The sequence below is a fragment of the Mangifera indica genome, chromosome 12 (assembly GCF_011075055.1).
Source record: "Mangifera indica cultivar Alphonso chromosome 12, CATAS_Mindica_2.1, whole genome shotgun sequence".
NCBI classification, from domain to species: domain Eukaryota; kingdom Viridiplantae; phylum Streptophyta; class Magnoliopsida; order Sapindales; family Anacardiaceae; genus Mangifera; species Mangifera indica.
In genome coordinates, this window is record NC_058148.1 from 10,656,624 (window position 1) to 10,671,323 (window position 14,700).

Consider the following 14,700-nt stretch of genomic DNA (forward strand, 5'->3'; position numbering starts at 1 on the left):
AATATAAAGAAAAAATTATTTAATCGTAGTGCAAGACGGCCTCTCATCACTACCTGTACAAAACAAAATGAAAATAATGAATAATAATAATAAACAACCTCTCATTGTGCTTCTGATAGAATCAAAATTTTATTTCGACAGTATTGATGGGACAATAACAATAAATAAAAAAACAAAATAGAATTGCTCACCGGCTTATGATGTTTCCCATGCTACTATTCGCATGAAACCCGGCAACAATGTGAAGATCATGAACCGGCGTATCGGCGCGGCAGATCGGGCAATTCGAGTGAGAATAAAGCCACATATCAATACAATGAACGTGAAATGAATGCAAACATTCAGGCAAAACCCTGATGGCCTCACCGTCGTTAAACTCGCATAAGCAAATTGCGCAAGTAACATCTTCAGAATTTGACGCCAGCCCAATGTCTTTGGTGAACTTGCAAGTGGGGATGAGCTCAGTGATTGAATCTTCCAAGCTGTTTGGTGGCAAGTTTTGATGGAAATGGTCGGCAAGAGACAGTGAGTTTTGCGGCATCTGCTGATGCGAGAAGAGGGTTTGCCCTCTGGTGCAACAGCGGATGATGAAATGGTAGATTACTAGCAGTGCACCGGCTGTGGCAATGACGATAATGGCTACAAGGATTGCATTGAAATTGAAACTGGGAACTCGTGAGAAATTGTTAGCCATTGTTGATAAGAAGAATGTTGAATGTTTAGAAGTCAAGGCATTGGAACTTATAGGAAGGAGTATAGGACCGGCCAGGATTGTGATAAAAGTGGTGGATGATTAAAAATTGACCAAATTTTCTAACTTACTTGATTGTTTATTGTGTAGATTCCATTTTACAAAAGAAGATGAGTTAGCTACTAAAGTTAAATTTTGGCATCTCCCGAATCAGACCTGACAATGGAGCCCCGCCTGCCCCCAAGGCCCGGTCCTTTGGAGTCTCTGTCTCCAAATGCACAACCCAAATAGGGTCTTGGTCCGAACCCAAATGCATAGGGCAATTTGAGTGAGAATAAAGCGAACATCCAGGCAATGTGCCTGCTTCTTTGCCCTCTCCAAATTCGCACAGGCACAGAATAAAGGCTGTCGTCGCCCACGAAGCCCCCATTACCTTTGCGGTATTTATGGGCCTAGATGAACTTGGCTGCTGAGTTCCGCAAAATTGCTTGCCGTCTTGATGTCATTGAACTAAAATAGAGATGGATTGAAGCTAAGTTTAGTTTGAATAAAGGTTTATTTGAATTTAGATTATTTAATTAAATTTCGAATTCATTTGAATTGATAAATAGTAATATCAATGAAATGAACAACAACATTAAATATGTAAACAATAATGTGAGGGAGATAAACATCAGTATCAAATAGTTAAATCATTAATAAACTATACAATTTACACTGATTATTGAGCCGGAGTTCCACCTTAAGTTCAACTCTTACTAACCAAACGTGCATTTAAGTTCGAAGTAGTTTAGCTAAAATTCATTCCTAGGCATAGAAGTTTTGGGTTCTAGTGGTCTCGGCAGAGCAAAGTGACACTTGCACGAAGCAACGGTAGATTGCAATCACAAATGCAGCCGCTCCAGGGCCTACCACAATTACTGATACTCTGGGATTACCAGATAAGTCGCCACCTTCATCTTCCAATATAGAAAGTGATTAGCAATATTGGTCAATTAAGTCCTTAATAAACAAGTTAAAACAATATGGCAGCCACGAAAATTGCAAGAAGAGCACTGTCTAATCAGAATCATTACATGCCCACATAACAATGCAAATTGCTTATTTGGGAAAATATGGGATATCTATTTTGAAATTTCCAAAGAACATCCATGTACATTAGATTTGATGATGTTTCGTTTTGATATTATAAAATTATGGAATAAAAGCAGGTGGTATCTGGGACCTGTGCTTCTTCTGACATTATATGACTAAGAGCACCATCTCAATTTTATTTTATTTTATTTTTTTTGTGAAGAAACGGACATGTGGCATGAACCATATAAGGCCAACTTCAACCTTAATGGCTCATATGGTTTGTTTAATATAAATCTCACAGTGAATGGAGCTAGTTAAGTTCACATAATTGTTTATATTATAAGTTTAAGGCTCATGATTTGAAATTGTTGAATGTTTAATGTTAATCACATAGCTAATTGCTTTACTTTTTCATTAAACTACTGCAAAAATCGAATTCAGTTCTTGCCTGGAAGAAGGAGAGAGTGCAGATGTGGTGCAGTGATAACTGAGAGCTTAAAGTAGCATTAGACAAACAAACAAGGCAACCGCTGCTCCTCATCCACAAAATACCATTTTTGATCATGCACATGCACCGCTGCTGAATATACATACAAACTACCGCACCGTTTATGAAACTTGCACTGATTATTCTTGGTCTTCAACGCCTTGAGTGGGTCTTGGTTCTAGTTAAACATTATTTTAAATAAGGCCAAAGACCTATTCCCAACCAAAAGTTTAGTCTATCATTAAATTTTTTCTTGTTAATTTTTAAAAATTTAAATATCTATTTATCAAATGTTAAAATTTTAAAAAATTTATTAGTATCGAGAGTATAATAGTTATTTAACCAAAATTTTTAAAAAAAATTATCTACTTTCCCCATCTTAGTTTAAAACCGATTGTCAAAGAAAAAATGTCATCTGCTCTTCATCTTCGTTTTCAAACACCTGACTTCAGCTCTTTGTCTTTGCTTGACTTCAACTCCTCATCTTCTTCAGTCGATTTTATCGATTCGTCTTTGACATTTTACCGACTTCAAAGTAAGAGAGCGTCGACAAAGAAAGAAGATATGTTAAAGACGGTTTCAATGTAAGTCTGATCATCGGAGAAGGAAGACAAAAATAAACTTTAGGGGGAAAAAGTAAGTTTTCAAAATTATATTAAAAAAAAAATTATCAATATCTAAAATTAAGATGAAAAAGGTGAATAAAATTTTATTTTTTTAATTACGGGTTAAATAAAAACTATATTTTTAATATTAACAAATTTTTTTTTATTTTAACAGTTGATAAGTGGATATTTGAGTTTTTAAAACTGAACAAGTAAAAGTTTCACAATGAACTAAACCTTAGATGATAATAAATCTTTTGACTTTTTAGTAATTAATTTTTTTATTATTATATTTGTCAGATAATAAAAAATTAAAATCTATTATTAGTAATAGTGATTTGATGGAACCCTAAAAAGTAATTTGAGTGATACTAGCTTGGGATTTTCAAAATCAAGATTTTGGATACAAAACTCAACAAATCTATATGAACATTAAACTTTAATTTTTTTTATATAATAATTAATTATAAAATTAAAATCTAAAATTTAATTTACTCTATATTAAAAAAGTGTATGAAGTGGGGTCACCCTTCAGTCGGAAGTAAAAAAAAAAAAAAAATTATCAAATTATCCAGCCTCGTTTTTTCACTTCCCTAACAGAAAAGTGAGAGGAGGAATCTTGAAATAAATAAAAATTATTGTTCACAGATCACCATCACTTATCACTAAAATGGGACTAGAGAAAGACCTGAAACCCAACAGAAAAGTTGAGGCAAATGAAGAGCATTGCCTTGCCTTGCCTTGCCTTGCCTTGTGAGAGTTATTATGTTCCTAAATCCTACCTAATAAAAAAGCACATGTACTGTTTTATACAAAATTCTTATTTGGGATAACTTTTTTAATTTCCAAAGAACATTCATGCACATTTCTGCAGGTGAGATCTGGGACTCCTGCTTCTTCTGACATTACATAAGTAAATTTATATATATATTTTTTTTGTGTGAAGAAAATGACATATAAGGCCAATATCAACCTTAATGGGGCTGGCTGGCTCATATGGTTTGTTTAATATAATAATAATTCTCATAGTGAATGGAGCTAGTAAAGTTCACATAATTGCTCAAATCATGGTTGTTAGAAACCTAATTTTATTTATTATGCACCAAGTATTATATTATATTATATTATATTATATTATATTATATTATATTATATTATTATTTATTTAAAAAATAATAATCTATATTAATAATATATAACTATCTATATCACAAGAGAAAGCTCCATGTTTTGAAGTTGTTGAATATTTAATAATATTAATCACTTAGATGATTGCTTCTCTTTTTAATTAAAATCAAATTTGGCTTTTGCCTAGAAAAAGGAGACAGTGCCGTGCAGATGTGGTGCAGTGACAACTGATGATGATGATGCACATGCCACCACCACATTCCTTCCAAACCTTCACCAAATTGTTTTTCATCTTCGACTATTTCAATGGAAAACGTAAAAATATGAAAAGTGCAAGGACGAATCTCGAAATAAATATAAATAATTGTTCGCACAGTACCAATCGCTTATCACTTTGATGGCACTAGAAGAAGCAGACCTCAATCCAATCCAAGCAAAGTAATTGGTAAGGATTATTTTTCGCCCAACTTATCACATAATTTTAACTTACTCCGGAGAGATCTAAAGAGGAGAAGTCGTCATTATCGAAGATGATGATCCGAAGGATAGAAGAAAAGCTTTTAAGTTTAGAGAAAAAACTGTAATTTTTTTAAATTAAAAAATTTTAGATAGAATAAAATTATAAATTTTAAAAATTTTAAAAAACATATAATAAAATATATATTTTTTAATATTATTAATAAAATAAAATTTTCTTGGAGAATAAGTGCTTTTGGGCTTAATGAATGTAATGTATTATTGATAAGTGAATTGACCTAAATAATTTGACGAAATTTTTGCCTTTTAATAAGCAATGTTGTGTTGTGTTGTGTGTTCCTAATAAGACACCATCAATTTCAACGATTGTCTCTTCTTGCCACTTATTTTATAACAATTTCCTTTGGAAGATGTGATGTAATCTCATAATTACAACAATGTGTGCGTGACTGGTGTAGGTGTTTTCTGCAACACCGTCTCTTTAAACGGACTTTCTTTTACCCAGCCTACTTCTCTTTCAATCGCTCAATTGGGGATCCGGCTGTCGAGTCTCTCTGTTTCTCTTGATTCAGAAGCCTTTCTTTTTGGGTAATTTTTTTGTGGGCTTTAAATTTTTGGTTGTTGATTTGATTGCTTCGAATCTCTACTTTATTCGTTAGATTCCAATGGTTTTATGAGATTCTGATCGTTCTGCGGGTTTTGGAATTTTTTTTTTTATCTGTTAGGCTGTTTGGTTGCTGAGAAAGCGGAGAAAAAGAAAGGAAATTTTAAGTTTTATATCTTAAATTTTTAATATGGAAACCCTAAATTAGATAAATATATAAATAAATAAAGCCTTGATTATCTGAGTTGAATCCAAATTGATTTGGATTTATAAAGCTGATTTCTTTATTTTTTTTTTCATGGGATAATTCAAAAATACAAAGAAAACAAGGAGAAAAAGATGCACTTAACTTCTCTCTCTCTCTCTCTCTCTCTCTCTCTCTCTCTTAGAGTAACCAAACTGAAGGATGGGTTCCTTGAGAATTCAATATATTTGTTGAATGGAATTTAAACGTTTGTTTTTTATGAGACAATTTTTTTTTTTTTAATTGTTTGCAGGTTGGGGTTGACCTTACAATGTTAAATTATTCTTGTTTGGTGTTCTCTGACTTGCTTGATGAATCTTTCTGAGTACTTTTTGTGGGGATCTCTGTGTCAGTGGATCATGAAGATTTATGTGAACTCTCTTTGTGGTTTTGTGGATTGATTGATAATTTATGGGTTTCTTTGACATATTGAGATATTTGTGAGGTGATTTTCTCCTACTTCAGTTAGATCAAAATTGCACCGCAGAAGCCCGCGAAGAAGAAACAAATATGGGGGAAGCTTCACTTACAGCCTTGTCAATTGAGAATTACCATCCATCCACACTTTTGTCGATGGATTCAGGTTTTTTATCACATGATGAATTGGAGAGGGAGATCAATCGATCTGCAGTACTTTCTCGGCCGCCAGATATCAATCTTCCGTTGTCATCTGAACATACGCCCCCTCTCCTGGCTTGGAGTGATCCATGTGATATCTTAGATGTTGGTCTTGGGCCTCAAATTTGGGAGGCTGAAACAGTTGTTCACATCCCAAAAGCTACAAAAAAATTCACTAAGCGGCTTGATAGTGTATGGGGTGCTTGGTTCTTCTTCTCTTTCTATTTCAAGCCTGTTTTAAATGAGAAATCAAAGTGTAAGATTGTTTGGGATGCTAAAGGCATTTCTGGGTATGAGAAATCAGACTTGCAGCTGGATGCTTTCTTGGTTCAGCATGATATGGAGAATATGTATATGTGGGTTTTCAAAGAGAGGCCTGAAAATGCATTGGGCAAGATGCAGCTCAGGAGTTATATGAATGGGCACTCTCGACAAGGAGAGCGCCCTTTTCCTTTCAATGTGGATAAGGGTTTTGTTCGGTCTCACAGAATGCAGAGAAAGCATTACAGGGGTCTGTCTAACCCACAATGTGTTCATGGGATTGAAGTTGTACGGTCTCCCAACATCATGAATCTTGATGAGGAAGAGAAGAAGAGGTGGATGGAGCTCACAGGCCGTGATATAAACTTCTCTATCCCTCTTGAAGCAAGTGAATTCAGTTCGTGGAGGAATCAGTCAGAATTTGAGCTTGAACGCCCTCCTCCTTCATTGAAGACTAGCAGAAATCCCCACACAAGAAAATTGCTAAATGGGACTGGCTTGAATTTGTCAACACAGCCATCAGATCACAGCAATGGTGACAGAATGGATGTTTCACCTGCCTGTCAAAAGCGGAAAAAGGATTGTTTCCAACGTGGGAGTGATGATGATTCTTGCATAACTAATAGTTCACATTCTGAAAGAGCACTTGATACAAAAATCCGGCTGGTTGAATCTCCATGGATCAACGAATTTAGTGGAGTAATGAAGCAAGTTTTTGGGCCTGTCACAGCTGCAAAAACAATTTATGAAGACAATGAAGGGTTCTTGATCATCGTCAGTCTGCCTTTTGCTGATCTTGAAAGGGTGAAAGTAACTTGGAGGAATACTCACTCTCATGGGATTGTTAAGATATCTTGTGTTAGTACAGCCAACATGCCATTCATTAAAAGGCATGATAGAACATTTAAGCTAACTGATCCAACACCAGAGCATTGCCCTCCAGGGGAATTTATTAGGGAAATTCCCCTTCAGAAACGCATCCCAGAAGATGCTAAATTAGAAGCATATCGGGATGAAACAGGAACAATGCTTGAAATTATTGTGCCCAAAAGTCGTGAAGGACCAGAAGAACATGAGGTCCATGTATGCCTTCGCCCCTCTCCTTGGAGACCTTAAAGAAGCATTTGTGTGACATGTAAGGATGGTTGGTGCTTCATTGTTTACTAACCTCATTCCATCAAGGAAATCTGTGAAATGAAACTTGCATTTTTCCGGATCTGTCTTGGTGTTCCATTGATTTTTCTTTTTTCTTTACAAGTAGGTATGCAATTGGCTGGCTATAATAGGTTTTAGCAAGTTTTTGTCACTGGCTTAAGCTTGCGTTAATCGTTCTACAGTTACCTTCATTGCTTTTAAAGAAGCGAAATGAAGGGTATATATATAAAACGTTTATTCTATCATTTGCTTGGAAACTATTACTGTTACTGTTAATGGTCCATAGATTTTTCCTTTTTTCTTCAGAAGTAGATATGCAATTGGCTATAATAGGCTTTAGCAAGTTGTTGTTATTGACTTAAGCTTGCATTAATTGTTCAACGGTTTCTAGATTGCTTAACAGAAGCGAAATGATGGATACATGTTAAAAATTATTCTATTGTTTGCTTTGAATCTCTTACAGTTAATATATATCTCGTATCAGTTGGAGTGAAAAACGCCAGCTTATTTCCTTAAGTGAATCAATATAAACCAACTTACCTCTTATGTTAAGCCTTGGCTTCTATTATCCAGTGACGTTCATAATTCCTAGCAATCTGGTAAATGCCGTGAATGTTTGGCTATAGAATTTGAAACCCATATCCGGGAAAAAATAGAAAATTGATGCTGATAGACTACTATTTATATCCGCCAAACAAAAATATAAAACATGACGTCATATTTAAAAATTAGAAGTTCTAGTAGAATATGTAATCTAATTCTACCAACTTAATCGACTTCTTCAATCTTGGGACCAGCACCACTGCCACCAGCAGGAGGAACATCTTCACCCATACCTGCATCCGGAGCACCGGCACCGGCACCAGCACCACCCTGGTACATCTTGGCTATGATGGGATTGCAAAGGCTTTCCAACTCTTTCATCTTGTCCTCGAATTCGTCTGCTTCTGCAAGCTGATTGTTATCCAACCACTGAATAGTCTGTTCAATTGCGTCCTCAATCTTCTTCTTGTCTTCTGCAGCGAGTTTGGAGCCAATCTGGTCGTCCTTCACCGTGTTCCTCATGTTGTAAGCATAGTTCTCCAAGGCATTCTTTGCTTCAACCTTCTTTTTGTGCTCTTCGTCCTCAGATTTGTACTTCTCAGCCTCCTGAACCATCTTCTCAATTTCTTCCTTGGATAATCTTCCCTTGTCATTTGTAATTGTGATCTTGTTCTTTTGGCCAGTGGTCTTGTCTTCAGCAGAGACATTCAAAATGCCATTAGCATCTATATCGAAACAGACAGTAATCTGAGGAACACCCCTTGGAGCTGGAGGAATGCCAGAAAGTTCGAATTTGCCCAGCAAATTGTTGTCCCGAGTTCTTGCTCTCTCACCCTCGTAAACCTGAATCAGCACACCAGGTTGGTTGTCAGAGTAAGTTGAAAACACCTGCTCCTTCTTTGTTGGAATTGTGGTATTCCTTGGAATCAACACAGTCATGACACCTCCAGCAGTCTCTAACCCAAGAGATAGAGGGGTGACATCCAAGAGTAATAGATCCTGCACTTTTTCATTACCCTCACCGCTCAGGATAGCTGCCTGAACAGCAGCACCATAGGCAACAGCTTCATCTGGGTTAATGCTCTTGCACAGCTCCTTTCCATTGAAAAAGTCCTGCAAAAGTTGCTGCACTTTGGGAATTCTAGTGGAACCACCAACAAGGACAACATCATGGACACTGCTCTTGTCCATCTTAGCATCTCTCAAACACTTCTCAACGGGCTCCATACACTTTCTAAAGAGATCCATGTTAAGCTCCTCAAATCTGGCACGAGTAATGCTTGAATAGAAATCAATACCCTCATACAAAGAATCAATTTCAATTGTAGTCTGTGCAGTAGATGAAAGAGTCCTCTTTGCTCTCTCACAAGCAGTCCTCAATCTCCTAAGAGCTCTGGGGTTTCCAGTAATATCCTTCTTGTTCTTTCTCTTAAACTCTTGCACAAAGTGATTGACCATTCTATTATCAAAATCCTCACCACCTAGATGAGTGTCTCCAGCGGTGGCCTTCACTTCAAAAATACCCTCTTCAATAGTAAGCAAAGATACATCAAAAGTACCACCACCAAGATCAAAAATTAAAACATTCTTTTCACCAACACTGCTGGCTTTCTTATCAAGACCATAAGCAATGGCAGCAGCCGTGGGCTCATTAATAATACGCATAACATTGAGTCCAGCAATGACACCAGCATCCTTTGTAGCCTGACGCTGGGAGTCATTGAAATAAGCAGGGACAGTAACCACTGCATTTTTAACAGCAGAGCCAAGGAAAGCCTCAGCAACCTCACGCATCTTCATGAGCACCATAGAAGAGATTTCCTCTGCTGCAAATTGTTTCTCTTCGCCCTTGTAATTCACAGTAATCATGGGCTTATCACCCGACCCAGGAACGACCTTAAATGGCCAAAGCTTAATGTCACTCTGGACTGGCGCGTCACTGAATCTCCTACCAATCAACCTCTTCGCATCTACATTGGTGATAAATAAACGTTAAAAAAGTATAGATTACAAAAATAATTTTTTATAAATAGAACATCAATACTTCTAATCTTTAAAACTCTCTGATCTGTAAAACATAACAAACAAACAAAAAAGAAACAATTCGCCGTGAAACATTACATTGTTGATCAAATATTAAACAATCTAGAAAAACTGAACGTAATATAAGCCTAAAATATAACATTTTAAAAGCAAACAGTAAAAATATTAAGCCAAACAAATCTTGATAAACTCAAGAGAATATATTATATAAGATTAGCTAAATTTACAGAGAGACAAAATCGTACCAAAAACGGTGTTGATGGGGTTCATAGCGACCTGATTCTTAGCAGCGTCACCAATCAAACGCTCCGTATCAGTGAACGCCACGTAGGACGGGGTCGTTCTGTTGCCTTGGTCATTGGCTATGATCTCCACACGGTCGTGCTGCCACACGCCGACGCAGGAATACGTAGTCCCCAGATCGATCCCGATTGCCGGTCCTTCTCCTTTTCCAGCCATCTGATATAGTTCTTGCTTCTGAACTTACGGTTTAGATACGATCGAAAAGATTTTCTTCGATTTGTTATTATTTCTCGTTAGACAGTGAAGAGACTTAGGACGAGGAGGCCACGAGGGTTTATTTTATAGCTTCGTTTTGAGTTCTAGAATGTTCCATTCACACAATCTAGGCCGTTAATTTGGATTTTTAACCAATCCCATTTTCTCGGTTTGTTTGGCCGTTGATTTTTCTCTTTTTGACTTTATTTTATTATTTATTTGTATGGGACAAGTATTCCCATGTTCTAACTTATAGGTATAGAGTAATGCAGAAGATGGTACTGGTATACCGTATCGACTGACGTGCGTAAAATAGGCCAAAGAACTTATTGCCACCTAAAGTATCTTTTTATATCAGTCCCCGCCCCTTAATTTTGTAAATCTTTTTACCCACCTATATACTGTTAAAGTTAATAAAACTCTAACTCTTTAAAATTTTATTTTATTCTCCTCCCCCCCTTAAAACCCTAAGAAATAATCATTTCCCCCTAGGTTAAGTTTAAAAAAGTGACATTTCTTCTTTTAGAGTTTAGTTTTCATACTCTGATCTCATTTTTTGTGTCATTGATGACGATCTCTCTCTCCCAACACTTTCTTTCCCTTCGATGATCTCTCTTCTCTCACTTAAACGTCTGACCAATGTCGAATGAAGCTAATAAGACTAAGACAAAGATAAAGACAAAGATGAAGATCTCATCTTCCTAGAAGAAGACAAGAAAGACACTCCTCTTCCTACAAAGCTTATTTTTCATTATTATTATTATTTTAAAATATAAACATAGTGATAACTTATTGAGAAAATTTCTAAAAACTTCATTAATGTGAAAAATCAATAAATTATATTTTCAAAAATAATGACATCTAATTAAGTAATGACATATCATCTATATCTTATATTATATACTAAAAATATGTACATATAATTTTATTTTTGTTATAACTATCATCCGCATAAAGTTATAAAAATAATAATATCTGATTAGGAGATAGGGTATAAATAAATTCCCTTCGTATTTACCTTGAAGACACTTTGATATTCAAATAACAATGTCTAATGAAAGGAAATTAACATAAAATATAAATCACATGACAATTAATTAGAAGAAGCATGAGAGAGGAGCAAGAGCCTTCTTATATACATAATAGCATCAACTTAAAAGATAAAATTCTCTGCAGAAAGACCCTCATCATCATCATATGTATCATTCATGCAGCAGTGAAATAAGACCAAATTTCCTCTCATTCACCACCTCCACTCCACCTGCTTTCATGGCTTGGATGGCTTGGATGGTGGGCGCTCATTTCCAATAGGGTTTGGTCCAGAAGGCACTTTCTTCCTACCGTCTCTCACCTGTTTTCTTAATTTTATCTTTTCACACAAACAACAACAGGATTAACAACTTTCATAAACTGGTCAGAAACTAAACAAACACCAAAAAGAGAATTACCTTACTCGCCCAAATGGCTGATAACTCTGAGCTTGTCGTGATCAGTGCCCTTGGTTTTGCTGGTTCAAGCTTCAAATCAACTGCATGAATTAAACATCACAGAAAGTATAAGTAATTCATCATCATAGACAATAACACATTATAATACTTATAGTTGCTGGCCTGCCGGAATATTTGAGATAGCTCTGGAGGGACTACAATGGGAAGCTACAAGGAAGAGAAGTATAAACAGAATAAATGCTTCATTCTTCATCTTTAACTCGAACTTGGGAGTTTTCTTAGCAGCATGCAAATGTAGAATTCAAATATATCCGGGGCCTGAGTTATAAGCAGGAAGAGTTATGACTGACAAGATTTATTGAATTAATGATTACTTAGTTTGAAAAGTATGCAACTTCATGCTAAAGGTGTTTGGGAAGTGGGAATCCTATGAACTAGGAACTTTGATTTCTTGTCTTAATCTGTTGACTTCTTTTTTGCCATCATATCACTTTCCTAACCAAATTCTGAAAGGTGCATCACCATAGCCTGCCCATGTTGCATTGCACTATACCAAAAATGGCTTATGCAATGGATGATCAACATGCGAATATGACTTGAATCCATTTATCAATGTGAAAAAAGGTGATAAGAAAAAGCTATGAAGGACAAATACACACTATGTTTTGGAAACAGAAAATACATACTTCGTTTTCAAAACATCCCAAAATTGATATGAAATATTTTAAAGTATTTCATAAATATAAAAATAATTTAAAACACAATTCACACATTATTTTTTAATAGATTAAAAATCGATTTTATTTTCCACTTTTTTTCATAATTTCAAACACTATTATGATTTCATCTTCTTTTCTTTTCAATATATGAAACTTTTCTTTCTCTCTCATTGGTGGGTTAAAATTTATTTCTCCTCTATCTTTATATTTTTTAATTATCGATAAATACTAAATAAATCGATTTTATCAAATCTCGTATGAACAGTTTATTTAGTTATTGATTTATTGATCAAATTTATACTTTTTTATAATTAGAAAGTAATTGTATATGGGGGCACCGGTTAGGAAGGAAAAGGGTCTTCACCATGCGGTAATGACTGAGTACTCTTCTCTTCATTGACTCTCAAATGAGACAACTTATAATCATAAAATGAAGCCATCATCACTAGAAATTGTCTTTAAATTTTGTTTTTGTTTGTTTGTTATGTTATAATTGATTTTGTTCTCGTCTTGGGATGTGGGATTATCCCTTCACTGTTATGCTTGTGGTTGAGCTTTAAGACAACTAGAATTGTCCACCTAAGTATTTTAATTGATTTATTACAATTATTAGGATTACAATCCAATCCAATCTTTCCCATAAAAATCTATTGATTCTGTTGTCTGTCTCCAAAGGCTTTCGAGTTCAAAACTATCATTTATTCGAGGCAAATCAATTGATTATATTGTTGTTTCGTTACCGTAAAAATTCAATATTTTATGTAACACTTATGTTATCATTCAGCTATTTAATAATTAATTAATAAATTTATGTATATTTATTTTAGATATATAAATATATACATATTTATATTTATAAAATGAGTATGATTAATATTATTTTAATTAATATTCCTGATATTATCACTTCACTCTGGGAATAATATAATAATAAAAAAATTAATTAGTTATTAGCTTGTTTCTCTGAAAACCACGCTTGAGTTTTGAGCGAACATCATTTTATTCTATAAAGCCGAAAATCACGTAGGGCATTTGGTCTAGTGGTATGATTCTCGCTTAGGGTGCGAGAGGTCCCGAGTTCAATTCTCGGAATGCCCCATGCCAATTCACTTTTCGAATTAATAAGAAATTCTTTTATATCAACCGTCTACTTAACGAAAGGAATTCATGGAGCGAGCATTTTAATATTAGCCAACAATTTAAGTGGTGTTTTGCTTCAATTGCTTCACCCACTTGTTGCATCTACACAGTGGTAACAAGATGTGTGGTGAGGTTTAGAGTTTAACAGCATGATTTATTCAAAATCAACAAGATTCTTTCCTTCTTATTTTTTCACATGTCTACAACGGAAAATTTCCGTTTCCTACTAGATCAAGATCATAACGACATATAATTATTTTGTTTTAACTCAATTAAAATAAAAATAAATCTTGAGAATTATATTTGTTTATAAATATTTAGATACGTTATTTGAAAGTATTATTTTTCATTCGTCCTATAAATATAAAGTATCTATACAAAAGAAAAAAAAAAAAAACAAGACTGAATTGAGTTTATCACTACACTAAAGGAATTACACATAAGAAATATTATAAGATACACTATAAAACCTTTATAAAAAAGTTAACAATCATTCTTATAACCATTCTCCAAAATCAATATCTTATCGAGACACATTGATAACTAGCTTGGTATTAAGCCGAAAGATATGGAGATTATCAGATGGTCAATGAAAATAGGCAAGATTTAAAAGTTTAAGAAGATATTGAATTATTAAGCGGATACAAAGGTGCAACAGAGTACAAAAAGAACTGTAATACCAGTAACCTTTTTGTATTATGTTGCATCTTTGTATCCACTTAATAATTCAATGTTAATAAATATTGTTTTAACAACCCAAGAGAAGAGCTAAACAAAAGGTTTTATCCATATTTTATATTTTGAATTATCACAATATTAACGCTCTAAAATATTTTGTAATATAGATGTAATTCCTAGTGGGAAGCTAAGCAATTTATCTAAATAAAGTTTGTAATTGGAGTTTGGCACTAACTTGAAGAGCACTTATTCGTATCACTGATTTTGTTGTATTTAAAATAATT

At 34.6% G+C, this 14,700-nt stretch overlaps 2 protein-coding genes and 1 non-coding gene across 4 annotated transcripts; 2 read left to right on the plus strand and 1 right to left on the minus strand.

The window, feature by feature from the left end:
- The first annotated feature begins 4,809 nt into the window (after positions 1-4,809).
- On the plus strand, positions 4,810-7,592 carry LOC123192512. Of its 2 annotated transcripts, none has more exons than XM_044605095.1 (2): positions 4,810-5,053; positions 5,779-7,592. In XM_044605095.1, the coding sequence occupies exon 2, from the start codon at positions 5,824-5,826 to the stop codon at positions 7,306-7,308; it is 1,485 nt and encodes a 494-aa protein (XP_044461030.1). In that variant the 5' UTR covers positions 4,810-5,053; positions 5,779-5,823; the 3' UTR covers positions 7,309-7,592. The 2 variants fall into 2 exon arrangements, with proteins under 2 accessions (XP_044461030.1, XP_044461029.1); XM_044605094.1 differs by having other exon boundaries at positions 4,811-5,053; positions 5,567-7,592.
- A 408-nt stretch (positions 7,593-8,000) lies between these two features.
- On the minus strand, positions 8,001-10,495 carry LOC123192511 (heat shock cognate 70 kDa protein 2-like). The gene is made up of 2 exons (XM_044605093.1): positions 10,179-10,495; positions 8,001-9,860 (listed from the first exon to the last, which is right to left on the minus strand). Exons 1-2 carry the CDS (start codon positions 10,390-10,392, stop codon positions 8,116-8,118), a joined length of 1,959 nt encoding a protein of 652 aa, XP_044461028.1. The 5' UTR covers positions 10,393-10,495; the 3' UTR covers positions 8,001-8,115.
- A 3,129-nt stretch (positions 10,496-13,624) lies between these two features.
- Positions 13,625-13,696, plus strand: TRNAP-AGG. The gene has a single exon. It is a non-coding gene; the product is annotated as a tRNA-Pro (tRNA).
- Positions 13,697-14,700: the final 1,004 nt, after the last annotated feature.

Coding starts and splice junctions, on each gene's coding strand:
- LOC123192511 (XM_044605093.1), bottom strand. CDS start 10,392: ATGGCTGGAAAAGGAGAAGGACCGGCAATCGGGATCGATCTGGGGACT. Junction 9,861..10,178: donor CCCCATCAACACCGTTTTTG/GTACGATTTTGT, acceptor TCACCAATGTAG/ATGCGAAGAGGTTGATTGGT.
- LOC123192512 (XM_044605095.1), top strand. CDS start 5,824: ATGGGGGAAGCTTCACTTACAGCCTTGTCAATTGAGAATTACCATCCA.